Here is a 17,987-nt window from a genome sequence, read left to right on the forward strand (position 1 = left end):
ACAGAAGTCCTTTTCCAAAAAGAGACAAATTTTCAAGCCTGCAGACACCCTTCCCGTTAGCTGCAACTACAAGCAAAAGGGGTTTTGAGTGAAGAACAGATTGTGGTGGTTGGTGTTATTTGCTGGAGTCCAAACACCAGCACTGACCTCCTGCCTCACAATTCACATTAATGACTGTTCACACAGTCAGGACTGGTTCCAACCCTTGAAGCCAAGTGGAAGCTGCTCACTTATCCCAACTGTTTCTGAAGATCTACAGACAGCCAGGTCCTCCTTGCATGGGAAGTATCAAGATTATCATTTGAAAACTGGGCTCCTGGTGTTTGGTGCCTCACTACACTCTCTACAGATACTTCATTCCCTTCTGCCCTTCCATGGAGAATGAAGACCCACCAAACACAGAACCAGACAAGTTATTTAGTATTACAACACCTAAATGCTTCACCATGTTACCAAGCTTATCATAACACAGAAATATTGCAAGCAAATTAAGCCAGCATCATAGATCATACAAACAAAAGTAACAAATTTGGCATATAAAATATAGGTAGAAACTACAGATTACTACTGTATAGTGAAAAAAGTATTCCTAGACATTGCTATCTTAGCTATAGCTATATAAATGTCTTGGGTTAAGGTTTATGTGTATATACACACAGAAAAATATATTATGTCATATTCCATCTGCAGAGATGTTTGGGTTTTTTTTCAAATACAGGTTTAGAATCAAGAGGTCATCCTCTCTCACTGAACAGCAATTTTGAATTCAAGAGCCTGATTTTCCACTCCTCTATGCCAAAGGAAAGCAGAATCAACTCCCTCAGTACCATTCAAATTACATGGGGTAAACAAATCATGTACTCAAAGGAGCATAGGAGACAGGCCCTTAGCTTTCAGAATTGGTAACTTGGATTATTCTGATGTTATCTGTGCATTTCACATGAAGTTATTTCAGATGGCCCAAGAATCTACCGGCATATCTTGCCTCATGACTGGACAGTTCATTCTGTTCCTCCGTTAGCAAGATTAACTTTCTCCCACTGGGACAGTTGGGAACTACTGTGGTTAGCTAAACACTTTAAGAAATCTTTGAATAAATCAGCTACATTTGCTTCCTTGCTCCCAAGGCTTAACACTCAATGCTTTTAAGGGTTATTGTGTCAACCTAAAAAATGTCTTGATGGCACAGTGCAATAGCTCAGTTTATCAATATTTCACTTCACAGGAACACGGTGCTAGGTGATGATTCACTACATCTATAATAGCATTACTACTGGCACACACATCACACTTGGTACAACACAATGAAGCATGAAGCACACTAGGATGCACAAGGTCCATAGTCCTATCAAGGAATTAGGAGGTTAGTATTTTAAAAGCAACTAATTCAGAGAAAGGATTAGCATCATCTGCTGCAACTATGGACAAGGAAGGTGTTAGCATGCTATTACGGAGTTATAGAAATAAAAAACCAATTCATTTAAACAAAGAACTGGCCAACACTTATCATTTTTCTCCGAATGATTTGAAGTCTGTGGTCCAAAGGCAGAGGGAGTGCAAAGAGTGCCTCCTGTTTGGAAAACTCTAACCACATTATTTTGCTTTAAATTTGTTATTGTTTAACAACAAATCAGTACTAGCATCAGCTCAAAAAAGGCAAGAGAAGAAACTGTACATACTCTTTTAGCTTATTCATGTTCTGATCTACATGCATATACAAATGTGTCAGGAAAAAAAAAAATCATCAAAATAAAAAAGGAAGCTGGATGCACTAAAACAATCCAAATCAAAACAAGCAGCAAGTAACATTTTTAGCATGCAATAAAAACAAATAATGCAAAAAGAATAATTATTTCAGCTGTATGAAAATGCATGAAAAGGACACAACCAGAACTGTAAGACCCCTTCAAAAACACAGTTCTGTTGAAAATAGCATTCCTTTCAACAGGCCCAAGAAATCAGCCAAAAGGCTTCTTCCTGTCCCTTTGGCCCCCCTCATTCCTAAAATCCTAAACAGACGCTGCTTTGCCACATCCATGGTAGGTCAAGGACTACAAGCATAGACCAGGACTTAGACCAAAGGTGTCACAGAGACAACCTCTGATTACCAATTACCACCTTAGAGTTGCCATCTGCATTGTTCCCATCTCTTAACTAAAGGCTGATTTCTATATGACAAACGTTGATATTGCAAGAGTCTGCTGAGTGCATAGCTACTGGGCAAGACAGCCCCCCCAGACCTCTGCCTTGTGGGTAACACAACTGTGCACCTCCCTTACCTACAGCAGAAGTGAATGAAAATACACAGTAATGGGAATCCCTTGGGGCAATCAACATGTACTGTCAGCTCCACATTTGCTCTTACAGGAATAACAACACAGGGACATTTATTTCTTGTTCTCCTGTTTCAGATGCCTTCAAACCTGCCACCTTGGACATCAGCTGTCATTAACACTAACCAAGCTCTCTGGGAGCAAACTTTTAATCTTAGAAGTTAATGAAAACTAGGATTCCTAGTGGCACTGGAAAGTGCATTAAATTCTATCTCTTTAAATTGTTAACACGCTTCTGTGAAACAGAAGGGGAAAAAAAAAACAAAACTATTTGCAATATTCTCACAGACACCACCACAAAAATATCTCACAGGGTATGAGAGATGCTCTGGTGTCTTCAATCCCACAGGAAGTCAACCTCCATACTGCCTGTTAATGCAGACTTTGTACTCACTGATGCAGCACTTGTATTACCAAGATACCAATCCTTGGCAACCACATACAGCCTATAAATCAGAAAGAGGGGAAAGGGGAGAAATATAAAGCAAGAGCACTTACCAGATGAGGAGGAATACTTGACACTGCTTGAACGGGCCCTGTTGAGAGGCTGCTTTGCAGAGGCAGCGGCTGCCATTTTCCTCGCCACAGCTCTAACATCTGAAACACCCGTCTTCCGATAGGACTCCACACTCCGGCCAGAAAACCCCGTCCTCGCCTGTGCCGTCTCAGAGTCACTGGGCACTGTAAATGAACCTGCCCTTTTCCTTGGCATTGCGAGGATGTCCAGCCGGGAGAGCTTCTTTGTCTCTGTGGACTGCTTGGGGCCAGAAGCAGTGGCTTCAGGGTTGGAAGTTGTTTTCTCAGTATCGACACATTCATTATCTGAGGCATCTCCCAGTCGGGCACGACGTAGCTTCGAGGCCCTTGTGGGTCGCGGGGTGGATAAACTGTTAGAGCGGGTGAGGACTTGCTGGATTTTCTGCACATTGGAGGTTGTTTTGCTGTGGTCCTCCTTGATGGCCTGAGTAAAAGGTTTTCTTCTGGGAACCTGACGGGTTACAGGGTGCTCATGGTCAGACACAACTGCATCAGGAACGGGCAAGTAGGGCAAGCCTGAGCTTCTCTCATCATCTGTGAAGTCAAGAGACCCTCGAGTCCCAGCACTGCGCTTCATCTGGAAGCGTTTGGCAGCCTCCATGCGGTTTAATGCCTCTGGTGCTTGTGTCTTCTGCTTCTCTGTCAGTCTGTCCCGAGCTGTGGGCTGCCCACACTGGTCCTGGATGGACGGCGTGGAGGAAGATTTTTCCTTCTGCAAGCTCGCAATCACTTTGCGTTTCGGGGCAGTTGTTGGGACATTTTTGCCACTCACCATGCTGACTGTGCTGGCAGTATCCACATCCGAGTCCCCAGACAAAGAGTCCTCCAGCTGACCAGCAGTTTCCAAGGGCTCCAACTGTTGGCTTTGACCAAGTAATTTGGCTTCCAGTGCTGCCAAAGCAGTTTCAGTGTCCTTAAGGAGAAGGTGAGTCTCCTGACCAAAGTCCATACGAGTTGACCGAACAGCCTCTAAATCTTTAAGTAGAGGGTGACTTGAAATATGTGGGAGTTTATTTTGAGGAGCACCACTGCTAGATTTATCTTTGGTAAAACTTTCCTGTCTAACAAAAGATGATGCTTCCGTTCCTGCCATGTTTTCTTGATCTTGAGGAAGACTCTGATGAAGGGAAATAACTACTTTTCCAGATGCACTTACATAAGCGCTAACATCTTTGACAGACGACTTTCCAGGAACTGGTGTGCCAGCAGACTTGAAGGAAAACTCCTGATCCTTGCTGTCTTTGTCTGATCGAGCATGGGACATGCTCAGAGAGAGCTTGGAGGGAATCCCCACTTCGTTGCTGTCATCACCAATGTAGAATGAAGTAGAAACCGGCTCACTTACAGCTCTCACATTTGACACTCGGGAGACTCCTGACTGCTGACTCTCTGATCTTGTGTCTTCTCCCATCTGCTCTAGCATTTTATTGTTCTCTTTATATTTCTTGCCTTTTTCTGTGCTGAAGCCATCATCAGATCTGCTGGCATCACTAAGGCTATCTGGATCCAAGTCTTCTTGGATGAAGAGACGGCTGCTGGCATCGCCATAGGCTTCCATGCAGTGGTCCTTCACAATGGTTCGTTTGGTAACCTCAGAACAGGACTCCTGGCAAACCAGGACTGTGGGTGTAGGACTGTTAGATTTATCATTTGGTGGGAGTTGGGGAAGAAGGCGTCTTGTTCTCAAGGGCACAGTGTTTTCTGGTTCCCCAGATTTTGGGGCTACACCATTTTCTGGAAAAGAGTTAAGTTGGCAAGAATCAATTGTCATACAACTATACCACTTATTTATTTATTTAGGAAGAGCTTCATCCTGCAAAGTTCAGCTCCACAAAAGCACTGACAATATATGTGCTTAGAACTAAGCTTTTACGTAATATGAACATTAGTAGGGCCTGGATGGTATCTACTCCCTCCGGTTTATCAATACAGACTCTATACTTCATTCTTTTGCTGTATCGGAGTGCTCAACACCTTCCCTCTCTCAAGGCAGGATTTCAGATTAATTCTCCCATAATATTCTCAGTACTAGCACATGCTTTAGCCTCTAACAGCATCGCTGGCATCCATCTACCATAAATAAGCCCACAGAAAAGAGATGAAAGGCCATCAGACACACCCACTACAGCAATGCAATATTTTAGCATTCATAGATTTGTAAAATCAACTAGGTTGGAAAAGACCTTTAAGATCAGGAAGTCCAACCATTACCTCAGGACTGCTAAGACTACCACTAAACTGTATCTCTGAGGGCCTCATCTACATGGCTTTTGAACACATAAATAGATGGTGTTTTTCACAGCACACGTTCTCATACAATCATATCAAGCAGCAAAGCTTCAAGAGAAAGACCCTATAACAATTAAAAGACTATAAATTATTGCTAACTACCAAAGTGGGTGGACTTAGCAGAACAGATACACTTTATAGAAAGAGTCCTTTTCTGTCTCACACACCACTTGCCAGGACTTCGTATCTGATTCTGCCTCTAAATACTAGGATAACTGGTTATTTGACTATGGTAATATTTCAAACATTCAAGGAGTCAGGTTCTCACACAGTGCGAAAACAGTGGCAATGACCTCTGAAACAAAGGTTTCTTCTAGTCTTTACTGAATCTATCTATAGCTGTTGATGGCAAGAAGGCAATGACAAGTATTTCCAAGCAAATGTTGAAAAGGTTTACAAAAGCCAACAAAGCACCCTTCTCCCTTTCTCACAAACCAACCAGGCCATGGTGTCTGTAAAGCTGTCTTCTTAGCTATGATGAGACCCTGATCCCCTCCCACTCTCTTTCTCCCCTTTATATGCAGCTTTCTAATCTGATCCCATGCTTTAAACCTGTCTAATGACTGGGCCAATCCAAAAACTGCCTAAAATTCTCAGCACAGCCAGATATAGGAGAAGCACACAGAAAAACCCCAGAAGTCAGCAACCAAATCCAGGCAACTTGCACAGGGCTTTCATCTGGCATCATAAGGCAGTCTAAAGAATCACTACTTAGGGGTAGTTGACATCCAAGGCCCTTACGATCCTTCTTCTTCCCAGATGCCCTTTAGTCATTTTAAACCTAACATTTAAGACCTTGGATCACACTGAAATGCAAACCAGAAGCTCTCTTTCTCCATCTTTACTCCACTGGGAGAGATTCACTCTGTCCTTCCCATCCCCAAATACATTCGCTAAAACAGAAACTAAGCCATGGCCAGATGCACAGATGCCCTTAATTTCTGCTTTCTCTATCATCCTGGTTTAGATTTAGCCACCTTCGAACACGAATGTCAGGATGAGACTTACCTGCACCTCCATCACCCTGCCCAGAGACAGATCCAGAGTCAGAGTAACTGTCCGCAAGGCTTGCCCACCTAGACACCCACTTCTGACTCCCTTGAGATGCTGCAGACATCTACAACAAGGTAGGGAAGGTAGTATCAGAAGGAGGGGTTTTGAACCAAATTCTAGCCACAAAAATCTCTCCTCTCATACACACAGCATTCAGTCTCCTCAAAATGGAAATCAATTTACACATCATATCTCCATCTAGACAGAAACCCCATCTACACCTCCACCATCCCAGCAAATCCACCTCAACTGCCCATACCTGTGCATCAGCCTGAGACCCACTCACAGCTTTTGAGGCAAATGCCTGGAGCAAGGGTGACTTCTGACTAGCACCATTTTCACTGATTAGATGCTGATGAGAACTGGAGTCATCTTTTTCACCTTTAATTATTGGTCTAAAAGCTGAAGAGATTCTGGAAAATTCAGGAGACTCAAGAACACCAAAAACCTGAAAAGGTGTATGTATGGGAAAAATTAAACCCCTAGAAAATGAAAAACATTAGCCCAAAATCCAAACTCATGAAGCATTAGTCAAACACAAACTATGATCCCAAGGGGCAAGAAATATTTGCCAATCCTTTCATACCACCTGTGTAAATGATTTTCTTCTGTACCCTGCAGTAGCAGCTTTAAATCCACTTATTCATAGAATCCCCCTCATGCCCACCTTTCCCCTCTCCCACATTTCAGTGTGTTGCCTTTAAAACAGTAGTAACTTTCACTGAAAAGGAGTCACTTTTCAACCCTGAGAAATGTAGGATAAGTGTCAGTAAATCTATTTACCAACCCATTCATGAAAAATTAGGGGAGGGGGGGAAAGACACTGGTGTTCCATCTATAGACTAGCAGAAAGTGTGCTGAGCAAAGCAACCCTCCACTGCCATGTGAGGACCTAGGAAAGGATGCACTTCAGACTTGTGAGTCTTTGAGCCACTTGGCCAGATTCCCTCTGGAGATAAACAGGCTGTACTATGGGGGTGACCAAGATCCATGCTTCAGAAGGGCCTGTTTCTCATTCCTGACTACAGGTAGTTCAGAGGAAGATGTCATCAGAAAAAGGTGTCTATGCTGGGCAGAGATACCCATAAAATTCTCCATTCTTGTGTATAAAGGTGGTGGAATAAAGAGCAGAATCACCTCAAAAATCTCAAGTCCAGAATTCATACCATCTTTCTTCCTGGACAGAAACACGGAGGTCCAATTATTAGTTGTTTCTGAAGTGGCAGGTCTGCACTTGTCCTGGTTTTAGCTGGGCTAATTTTCTTCCTAAACCACAACAGCACTGGACCACGACTACAGCAGAGTCAGTTTGCCTGCCCAAGTCACACGGCTGCCAAGACTACTCCCCAGAAATAATCGTGTTTTTGTGGCATTTTTCCTCCTATTTCCCAACCATTACAATCAACTGTCTAATGTCAGGACCAGGGCCTTGCTGTGGCTTAAACACCCTGAAAACTTCCAATCGCATTTCAAACAAGATGTAAGGAACAAATGTAATAAGTAAACAAAAGAGGGAAGCTAAATCAAGGCTCACAAAACACTGTACACAAAGCTTTAAAACCAGGTTCAATTAAGGCTTCCTTTAAACCTCACCATCTTCCTGCCTGCATTACACTAAATCTTCATAGCAACTTGCCAGTTTTGTTTTCGTAATAGACTGCAGATGAAAGTTAAACCTGAAAACCAGCCAAACTTTGGTTTGGCCTGCAGTTGCTTAGTTGGGTGGGTTTTGGTGGTTTTGTTTTCATTTTTCCCTCTCCCTCCTCTCTGCGGTTTTGTTTTTAGGCACTCTGCAAACTCCAAACAAGCATAGATCCATCTAGGATTGCCTCTGCCCTAGAGCACACCCTTTGCTATCTCAACTAGCTGCCACTTGCCCTGCCAGCAAGCACTCCCTTTCTAACCAGGCATAACCAGCTACAGAATCATCTACCACTAAGGCTTGTGAAGGATAAAAAAACTCAGCCCTTAGCCTACATTCACTTTGGCCTAGCATGGGATGCTGCATCAATGATGGGCTGCAGTTCCTGTCTTTGTAACAGTGGGCAGGAAGTGAGACAAGGCCAAGGCAGAGACTTGAGAGCAGCTCTGGAGAACAGGAGCTCCCAGCCACGGCTGTTGGCAGGATAAGCCTAATCTTTATTCAGTTCCTCTAAACAGACAGCAAGCCCAGTCTTGCGTTTTTGCATCTAAATCCCATTTTGGAAGCAAGGCAGCTCTTTGTTGTGATTTTACCTTGCCTTCTTGCACTTTGTGGGTTTTTTATTTGTTTGTAATACAGTTGTTTTGTTGGGTTTTTTTAAAGACAAGCCCCACAGTTTGCGGGGACCTATCCTTAACACAGGTCACCCAGGATGATTTCCCACCCCTAACCATAAACCCCTCCTGCATCCAGTTCAAAAGGGAGCAGCCCTTCGTAGCAACAGCTATCAAAGGTAGGCCCTCCAGCAGAAGGTGCAGAAGTCCAAGCCTTCAGCCCTCAGATCACTGGCTAAGCACAGAAAAGCAGCATTTACCTGATCTATCATTTTTCGTGCTTCCTCCACCTCTTTATCCTGTGACTCCGTCTCAATTGTGTATGTGCCCGTCTCACTTACACTGTCTTCCTCATCATTCCTCCTGCCCTGGGCAGACTTTACGTCTGGAGGTGGAATAGAGGCAGACTCTGGTTCTGACGATATAACCACACGCGGAGCTACCGGCACAGGCAGAGGTGCTGGTTTCTCAGCATTTGGCTTCCCAGACTGAGCAGTCTCCCGCAAGTACTCAGCCATAAAATCCTGAGCCATTTTAGACTTCCTCCCAACACTCCCGTAACTTTTGACTCTGGAAGTAGAGGAGGATGAATTGCTGATCCGATCCTCTGTCTTCTCCCTCTTGAAGGAGCCAGCTCTTTGGGTCCCAGAGGAGCTGCTAATGGGTTTGCCTGTCTGGGCTCCAAGGTGGGATGGTGGCACCGTATTTCCCAACTTCTCCGCTGGCAATGCATTCTTGCGCTTTTCAGCCTTGGTCTTCATCCCTGGATCAGTGTCGCTCTGGGAGGAGTGAGCACTGTGTGTGAAGGACTGCGACCGCTTCTTCCGCGGCGTGTCCTCAAAGAATTCAATGACAAAGGCCTGCTTGTTGTGCAGCATCTCGTGGGGATCACGCCTCATCTGGCGCTGCAGCTTGGTTTGCTCTGTCGCACGTTCACTGCCAGTCGTCATCTCCTTCTCAGCCTTAGGGACCACGGGGTCTTCAGAGTCGCTCTGCGTCCCGTCCTCGTGCCTATTGCCTGGAAACAGGGTATGTAGATTTGACTTTCATACTCTCAGTTGCTGTAGCCCTGTCATTACCGCCTAGTTGAAATTTATCATTCCAATTAAAAGAAAAAAACCAAACAAACCAAACAAACAAAAAAAAAAAAAACAACCCCAAAAAACCCACAACTCCAGAGACATCTGCTGTGGTGCAGGGATTGCATCCCATCAGAGGAAACAGAAGAGAAGGCAGATATCTCCTGACCCTACTTTTCACAACTGATTGGCTATCAAGTTATTAAAAAACAATTCAAGAAGTAATTTCAACCTCAAAGGTTTCCAATTTTTTAACACTGATTGTTTTAGATAGCTAATGTTTTACTTCTTTCTTTTTCCCATTTAAATAAAAAATTTGACATTATTTTGCTGTGCTGCTCAATTACAATGGTTCAAGATCATCTCACTAGGCTCTGTTACAGAACAGAAATATCTCTGCAGGATCCGCAAATAATCCCCACACACTGCAACGCATGAAACCAAATCCTCACAGTGAAAGACCAGATCAGTGCATGCACTGCTGAGTACCTACATCATCCTTCTCTACAAGGTAGAACTAAACCAGAGGCTAAACAGAAAAGTGATTTTTTTACATTTCTGAAGATTTAAGAATCACACAACAACATCCCCATTAGTTGCATCATCCTATCACCAGCCAAGCAAAGGTTAAATCATTACATAAGAGTTCACTGAGCTTAAAATAAGCTTAAAATTATTTTCGCTCCTGTTAGCAACAACCATCTTTACAACCTTCTCTATGTATCAGTGATGCCTGCCCCTCAGCACCACAGTTCAGGACTCTCAGAAAGCAAGTTAAACAAAAAGTTAAAATAAAACAAAAAACAAACCTTTTTTTGGAGAAGGAAACGGGTGTGAAGGCACACAACACGATTCAGTCAACGACCAGGAACCTGTCATTGGGAGAACGGGGAAAGAGGTCTCTGCGCTCTAGACTGTAATATGTAGCAAGACATACTGTCTAAAATACCACGTGTTTGTCAGGGAAACTGCTCAGACCTACATTACAAGTTCTCCAGGCACATGCATGAAGACCATTTATTACCTCAAGTTAGCTGTGAAAGATTAGAATTTAATACAAGATCCATTTAACCCAGGAGTCAGTCCTCTGAAGAGTTTCCTAACACCCTCAATGAAGGGAGCCAGCAAACTTTGCATTGTGCCCCAAGGGCTGATAAGCTTCATCCTTGGAAGGGAAATTTCTTAAATTAAAGGTTCTTGGCTAAGAACTCTGCTGAATGCAAAACAGTGAGGACACAAGGAGAAACACCCACTGTGCCGCTGGATGCTCCGGCAGAACACCATGCACATACCCTCAAGCTGCTAAGACCTGAACTCTATAGTCTTGATAACAGGCTCGACATTGACCACATTGCTCCTGAAAGTGAAGAATGTAAGTAAGAACCCTGATGGTGGGCATCTCTGATCCTGAAGACCCAAACCTGGCAGGCAGCCAGAGGTAGCCTCCAAGACATCTTCAAAATTAGCCATGCCAGAAGAACATGTTACACAGCTATCACAGATAAATAACACCCTGTCTTCTGTGAAAGCAGAGATGTGTAAACTCCTCAGGCCACCATCACTGTATGTTTTAATCAAATGTCCAAAGAGTTGATTTCTTTATATGCAAATTATGCATTAAATTACTTCAGCTTCCTTCCTTATTGACCGTAAAGAGTCTAACTCTAACCTAACTCTAGTTTTCTCCAAGAGTAAATCTACTGAAGCACATTTCTATCCTTGTCAATGCTCAAGTCAACAAAATCCAGTACCACAGCAACAAAAAAAAATCCAAATCAACCCAAACCCTCTACCACACAGTCGCATTAAACTGAAAATAAGACCCCAAATAATCAATCAGGGCCCTTATTGGGAAGAACTAGAAACAAATAACGACAATAAAACAGTTCAATGATTTGCCATGCCAAATCCCAAGGCTGGATATGTGAGACCTCTTGACCATCGGGGCTTCTCAAAAACAACATACACAAAACAGCAAGTTGGGAGGTGTAATGGGCAAAACTCTTCATATTATGAGGAGGTTTTCTTCCAACAAGGACCAACCAAATACTCATTTAAGTGAAAATGAGGTACTGCTCTTGTTTAAGGACCTCAAACACATGTAGGTCTGATTACCTTCAATATGACTTAATCAGTTAAAGTTGCAGTTCATAGGAGAGTTTTTCCAGAAGCCTGCACGACAGTGAGAACGCAGGAATCTGTGGTCTCCCTCCTATCCGTTCAGTGTATGGCCCAAGAGAGACATCTAAGCCAGCCCAAATCTTGCAAAACACATTCAAAGTCACATGCGAATCATGTTGAGTCCCAGCAGCTGCACTAAAAACTGGGCTCCAAAATACACTTCAAACCTTTGAAAATGCCCAAAGAATTCCTCACAGTGACACACTTAACAGGACACAGGTCCACAAAACCTGAAGTTTTTGAACAGAGCAGGGTTTCAGAGAAGCTTTAGTTTAAGAGAAGAAACCTTCTTCTACAAGTACAATTTCCTCCTCTGGTGACTGCATATACCTCAACTCAATCACCCATCTCCACGCCAGGACATTCTGCCATCTAACCAAGTGGTTCTGGTCATTACAGCCATCAAGATGATCACAGCATATTTCTGACTACAACTAAAACCAAAAATCATCCCTTCAGTTAGAAGCCAAGAGAAGAAAATCCACTGGAATAGTTGTGTTTACCAGCCTGCCCAAGCACATGGATATTACGTCACACATTTCAAAATCAAAATTCTTTTTTCAATCACTGTTAACTGCTGAGCTGGCATTACAGATTCAGAGGAACCAGATTAGAGTGTCCCCAGGCCAGCATCACACATGACTTCAGGGCCAGGTGAAGAGCCTGCTAGCTGGATTCAGAACCATTAACAGCCATTAAACAAATATTCTTCATCTTGCAGATTTGGAGCAGAGATAATTACGTTCAATCCTCCTTGACAGAATAAGGGGTTTCCCCCTTTCTTATGCTGCATTTGTATGCCCAACAGAGAACTATGTCACATGACAAGACATTCACTCACCTTTAAGTGTCCGCACGTGAACCGGCAGGTCACTCTTTGTGCTGTACACATCATCACTTGGAGACTGCCGTCTCATTAAGCTTGGGTCATTCTGGACAAGCCAGTCAGCCACTTTGCTCTCTGCTGACATCACTTCTGTATGAGCTGGCTCTTTACTATACAGTCTTCTCTGTCTGAGTGAAAATTTAGTCACGTGGTCTTTTATCTTTATTTTACCCGGGGTACCATCATCAAATTCAATGGTGAAAGAGGCATGACTCTGTACAACAGGGGCTACTACAGCATCAATATCCTTTGTTGGGATCTCATGAACCTGTGTTTCTTGAGATTTTGATGGCTGCTGAAATTCTTTAGTTGGAATCTCAAAGTAACTCGGCTCTCTACGGAAGGCAAACACAGACTGTTCCTGGGCATCTCTATAAGCAGAAATATTACCATTCAGTTCCTCTTCATGTTGGGTTATCTCTTTTGGTCTTCCTACAAAAGGAAAAAAAAAAAAAAAACAAACAAAACAACAACAGCAAGAACACCTTAAACTCACAAGAATTAGGTTAAATGGATTAAAGAAAAAAATACAGGTTCTGGTTTAGATAGCATGGTGCCCTGGCTTCATCACTGAAATAGGCGATTACTGCACTGCTGTGATCACAAATGCATTGACCAGCATTTGTGATAACCACTTTGTCCTTTTTTCCACTGCTCCCCAAAGAGAGAGCTGAGCACATACACACACAGTTCTATGCTTTGAGAGAACCTGTGCGGCTGGTAGCATTTTAAGGTTTCTGTATGCCAGGGCTGATGTAGGAGGAAGATCCTGTTTCAGTTTGCCAAATTCACTTGCATGCACACCTACTCAGCTTTCCACAATTCAAAGGAAAAGCTTGAGTGTGTGCAAAGCGAATCACAGACATGGTTTTTGCTGGAGCAACACCTAATTCTGTAATATGACCAAGGACAAAACCACATATTTTTGGTAGTACCCAAACTTCTTGGCACTTGGTCACTTACTTATTTCAACCTCTTGGGAGGGCTGCTAATCACAGCACTTCTCTGCTAGAGAACAGATACGCTGCACATGCATCATGTGCATCAAAATAAAGCACTTCTTGGTGCAGTAAAGCATATGCTTGGTTTTAAAGCGTATTGCAGGTTTACTGCACAAGTGAAAAATGATGCATCCTCCATGCATAGAGATTCACGGCAGAAATGGTAAGGCTAAATGGCTTCCAAGGATGACGAGTTAAGAAACACGTTGCTTCCATATTAATCAAATCCAGTCAATGCATCAGCTCTTAAAGCACCTTTTAGATAGGAAACTCCTAGGAGACACTGAATGGTTTACTTAGGTGGGCTGCAGTCACAGATGGAGCACTGCTGTATGATTAGTCTCAGACAAGCTTAGCAAGGCCTTTCTCATCCATAGTGAATTATTCCACAACTGCCATTTCTAATGTTTAAATACTTTCAGAGAAACATTTTAATTTTCTCTTATTCTGGTTTCATCATCAGCAATCTACAGACAGGAATATGCAAATACTACCACCAAAAAAAAAAAAGTGATAATTAAAGCCTTGAAGCAGGATGGCTTCGCACAGTAAAGGTCAAAACTGTGGAGCAATTACGTCCCCCCCCAACCATCTTCTCCCACCCCAAAGTCACCTCCATTACCTGAATAATGTTCCTCTTGCCTTCTGTCCTCCTTGTTATTTTCATCATCTTCCCCCCACCAGGAGGGCTGACCATAAAGCGGGGTGCGGTAAGTACTGGTTTCTAGGAAGAGGATAAGCAAATACTTTGACAAAGAAAATATCAATTTATCACGTTCACAGAGGTCAACCAGATGCCAAAACAGGAAAAATAGCAGGGTCAGATGAGATCATGTACCTGTTACACTGCAATTATAACAACAGCTTATACATCATAATGAGTGTGTTCAGGCTTTTCAATTTTCCCTCCTTTTTTGTTTACATTCAGCTGCAAGATGCTGATGCCACCTCCCTTCATTGTCTACCATAGCCATGTTTCCCAAATACTAGCTTTTCTCCCTTTCCAGCCTCATTATTCACAGAAGTGAAAGACTTTTGGCAGGACAGGCTACAGAAAACCAACCACAAAATTGTCTGCAAATCACTTGCAGTTCAGGTGAAAAGCAGACTTTTTCCTGACCTTAACTGGGAAGACTTTAGCTGTGCCCTTTCTTGGATGTTGTGAGGCCAAAGATTTTTTTCCAGCTATTCACCATGCCCGCTCTAAGTGACACACATCCCACAACAGGAAATTCTTGATGCGTTACAAATTTTGGGAAAATGGTAAAACCATGACCTTACACATACATGAAGAAGTAGTAAACTCTTGTTCTCTAAATCTTAAAGTAAACCCAGTGGATTTCAGGGTCACTGCAGGACACAGGTTTTTCTCATCGAGAAGCTTCTCCTAGAAGAACCAGGAATCTATCGTTTTCTCTGCTTAGTAAGCACTCACTGTAAGATCAGGGCTTTACTGTAGCAACTGGTGCCCAAAGGGCCTGATGACCTGCTTCTCATTTTGTCTCCTGCAAAATAAGACAGTGCCTTGGCAGTGCCTTCTGCTGCTGCTGTTTATGCTATAAGTACAAACAATACACCTCAATTTATCTATGGTATAGTTATTATGTCTTTATAACAGTTTCATAAAAGCAAATACAGTAGCTTTTGTTCTTTCATCTAGAGGTGACAGAAACACAAGAATAGGTCAGGGGCTGAGGTTCAGCTTCAGCTTTGTTAGCTGCTTCTTCCTCTGCTTTTAACAGCCATCAGCACACACTCTACCGGCCACATCTTAAACCCTGGCTCCAGCTACACAGCCATAGCTGGGCTTCTACTGCCAGCTGCTGCTCGGCTTGTGGTTTTAAAAACCACACACTGCTCTGTAAAGCCACCCTCAAACAGCCCTGCAATTCTGCATTCCCCACTTTAACAGGGACATGACAGAAAGTAGTCATCAGCATAAGGGAAGTTAGGAGAGGAAGGAAAATTAAACATCTCAAAGAAAAAAGAAAGCCTGATTCTATGCTGCCATTTCTAAAGCTACATAGACCCAACGGCCACTACTTCATAGAACCACAGAATGGTTTGGGTTGAAAGGGACCTTAAAGATCATCTAGTTCCAACCCCCCTGCTATGGGCAGGGACACCTTCCACTAGACCAGGTTGCTCAAAGCCCCATCCAACCTGAACTTGATACTTCAGATGTTTTTATTCCTCAGTACTTCCAGAGGTACAGCTCCTACACTGACAGTCCACAAGCAAAAATTTTGCTTTATAGATGCAGCCCCCACGCCCTTTTCAAGATATGTTCCTCATGTTTCAAAATTAACCACACTGCCTCCCTTCACACTGAGGATCAAAAGAGGCTGAAAGTATTACTCTCCTTTCTGCCTAGAGTACGTGAAAAATAAACTGTGTTCCCATTATGTAGGCGGCCTTTGAAAGTTCAAAGGAGGAAGCATTTTTCACCAGGAATAAATTGGAATTGCCGAGCAATATGTTTCATAACTGAGGATGGGTTAACTCAAGGGAGAGGGGAAGGAATAAAAAAAGGAAAATAAAAATATTCACAAGCTTGTCAATGAACAGAGGCTCCCAAATGCAGAGTTTAGACTCTACTAGGCTGAGACCAACCACCCCTTTTCATGCTATGACTTACACACTAGACCCACAGCCCAACCACACAGGATCTGCTCTGCTAACATCAGGCACTTCTTTTGGGCACACACTGCAATGAATTATCCCCTTCTGATCTGAAGTAATGATCCTAGGGTTGACAGCCAAGAGGCAATCAGGGAGAAGGTGATGAATTTTGGGTGATGGACAAATCCATTAACAGCTAGTTATGTCTGGGGTAACTTATGCCTAAAAAGTTCAATGAGGCACAGTGAAGGGCTCAACCATGAAGAAACACATGAGATTTTGGATACCTGTCTCAGATTAATATGACCAGTTACAAAAGTGGTTTATTTTAAGTTGCTGGTGGAACAATCCTGAGCATACTACCCTACAGATGAAATACAAAGACCATCCTGCATAAGCAGCACTTTCCCGAGCATGGGTGCTGTTATTGCTTGCACCTTGCAAGGAGCTGCCTCATTACAAGCTCATGCCTCCAGCACACTCCAGCTCCTCTTGGGATCCCAAAGCCCCCCTACTCTAGAAAATTCTAGTTGCCTAGTCCAAGATTTTTTACTTTTTTTCCAAAGCAGCAGAAACAAGCAAAGAGAGCTCGCATGCATCCTGCAGGACAGACTCCTTCCCAGAAGCTGCTCTAGCCTCAAGGTCTGTGTGCCATCTGCATACTGAACACAGGAAACTTTGGGATTGCAAGGAAAGGTGAAAGGGAGGGAAAAAAAACCAAAAGGAGTATTTGCAAAGACTAATGATTCAATCCAATTTTTCCCCTCCACCTAAAAATCCCTAAAAAATGCCTGGAAATTCCCCAATTTCCCCCTCTGACAAAAGCTAGCACAAAGTCAAAACGCCAGGACAATGTCAAGCAGCACCTACAGAAAGCACATCAGGTTGGCCAGAGTGCACAGACCTGTGCCTACCAGAGGGGGAGCCACTCTGCTGCACTGACTGAATGGCAGCAGAAGGTCCCTCCTGCCCCACAACACAGAGCTTGCCAGGCCCCACCTGCAACACTCAGCTACAGCCATGTGTAACACTTCTGTGGTCTTTGTTTTTGTGTTTGCTTTTGTTTTTCCATTCCTCCCCTCTCCAAGCCTCCACAATAAACTGGAACTTCATTTTAAAGACTGCAAAAAGCACAGATGAAAAGCTAAGGAGTCAGCATTTTGTTATCTGGGGACAGTTTCAGTATTTTAAGAGCAATTATGTTTCCACTGAGCCTTCATATTAGTCTGCATTTTGCATAGCATTATCAAATGATACAGACACCCTCGTTCTCAGCTACTGTTGAAAGTGGCCAGATCCTGAGCTTGAACAAGATTTCCCTGAGTTCAGAAGAGCTACATGACCTTGCTGCCCTGTTCACGTCAGAAGCTTCCATCCCTTCTAATTTGCAGTCACAACCAACCTGATGCTTCTCACTACTCCAGCTCTAACACAACAGTATCGTATAAAAAGGGGAGGGAGGAGGATGGAGGGGGAGGCACATAGAAAGTCAGCTAAATCAGATGGCAGTGAAAGAAGTGGGGCAGGGAGGAGCTACATAAACATTTATGCCAAGGGGCTTTGCTCTTTACCAGAGGGGATGCATTTTAGGTAGCAATCTCAACCTGGACTCACAGCGTCCTGAGCAATGCGCTTGCCTGTGTCCCAAGAGTCACATATCATCCTGAAGCTACTGCCTGTCTGTTATATTTTAGTGTAAAATGAAAGCTCTTGCAAGAACAGAGAGACCTGGGGCTTGCCCAAGTCAGCA

General features: G+C 43.4%; 2 protein-coding genes across 11 annotated transcripts in view; both read right to left on the reverse strand.

Moving 5' to 3' along the window:
* The window catches only part of PLD4 (phospholipase D family member 4), a 116,622-nt gene that overhangs the window by 36,060 nt on the left and 62,575 nt on the right, over nucleotides 1-17,987 (reverse strand). The window lies entirely within an intron of this gene.
* The window catches only part of CEP170B (centrosomal protein 170B), a 58,760-nt gene that overhangs the window by 15,515 nt on the left and 25,258 nt on the right, over nucleotides 1-17,987 (reverse strand). For 7 of the 10 annotated variants that reach the window (XM_061376225.1, XM_061376226.1, XM_061376231.1 and 4 more), the window contains exons 7-13: nucleotides 14,238-14,339; nucleotides 12,570-13,046; nucleotides 10,357-10,419; nucleotides 8,729-9,486; nucleotides 6,472-6,660; nucleotides 6,168-6,276; nucleotides 2,832-4,604 (exon numbers count right to left, since the gene is read on the reverse strand). In XM_061376225.1, the coding sequence (XP_061232209.1) occupies nucleotides 2,832-4,604; nucleotides 6,168-6,276; nucleotides 6,472-6,660; nucleotides 8,729-9,486; nucleotides 10,357-10,419; nucleotides 12,570-13,046; nucleotides 14,238-14,339 (3,471 nt within the window). The remainder of the gene's footprint in view (nucleotides 1-2,831; nucleotides 4,605-6,167; nucleotides 6,277-6,471; nucleotides 6,661-8,728; nucleotides 9,487-10,356; nucleotides 10,420-12,569; nucleotides 13,047-14,237; nucleotides 14,340-17,987) is intronic. The other 3 variants (XM_061376234.1, XM_061376233.1, XM_061376229.1) reach the window with 1 other exon arrangement.

The sequence above is a fragment of the Neopsephotus bourkii genome, unplaced genomic scaffold, assembly GCF_033783945.1.
Source record: "Neopsephotus bourkii isolate Nb327-2 ecotype Australia unplaced genomic scaffold, CSIRO-AGI_Nbou_v1 NB_1707, whole genome shotgun sequence".
NCBI lineage: Eukaryota > Metazoa > Chordata > Aves > Psittaciformes > Psittacidae > Neopsephotus > Neopsephotus bourkii.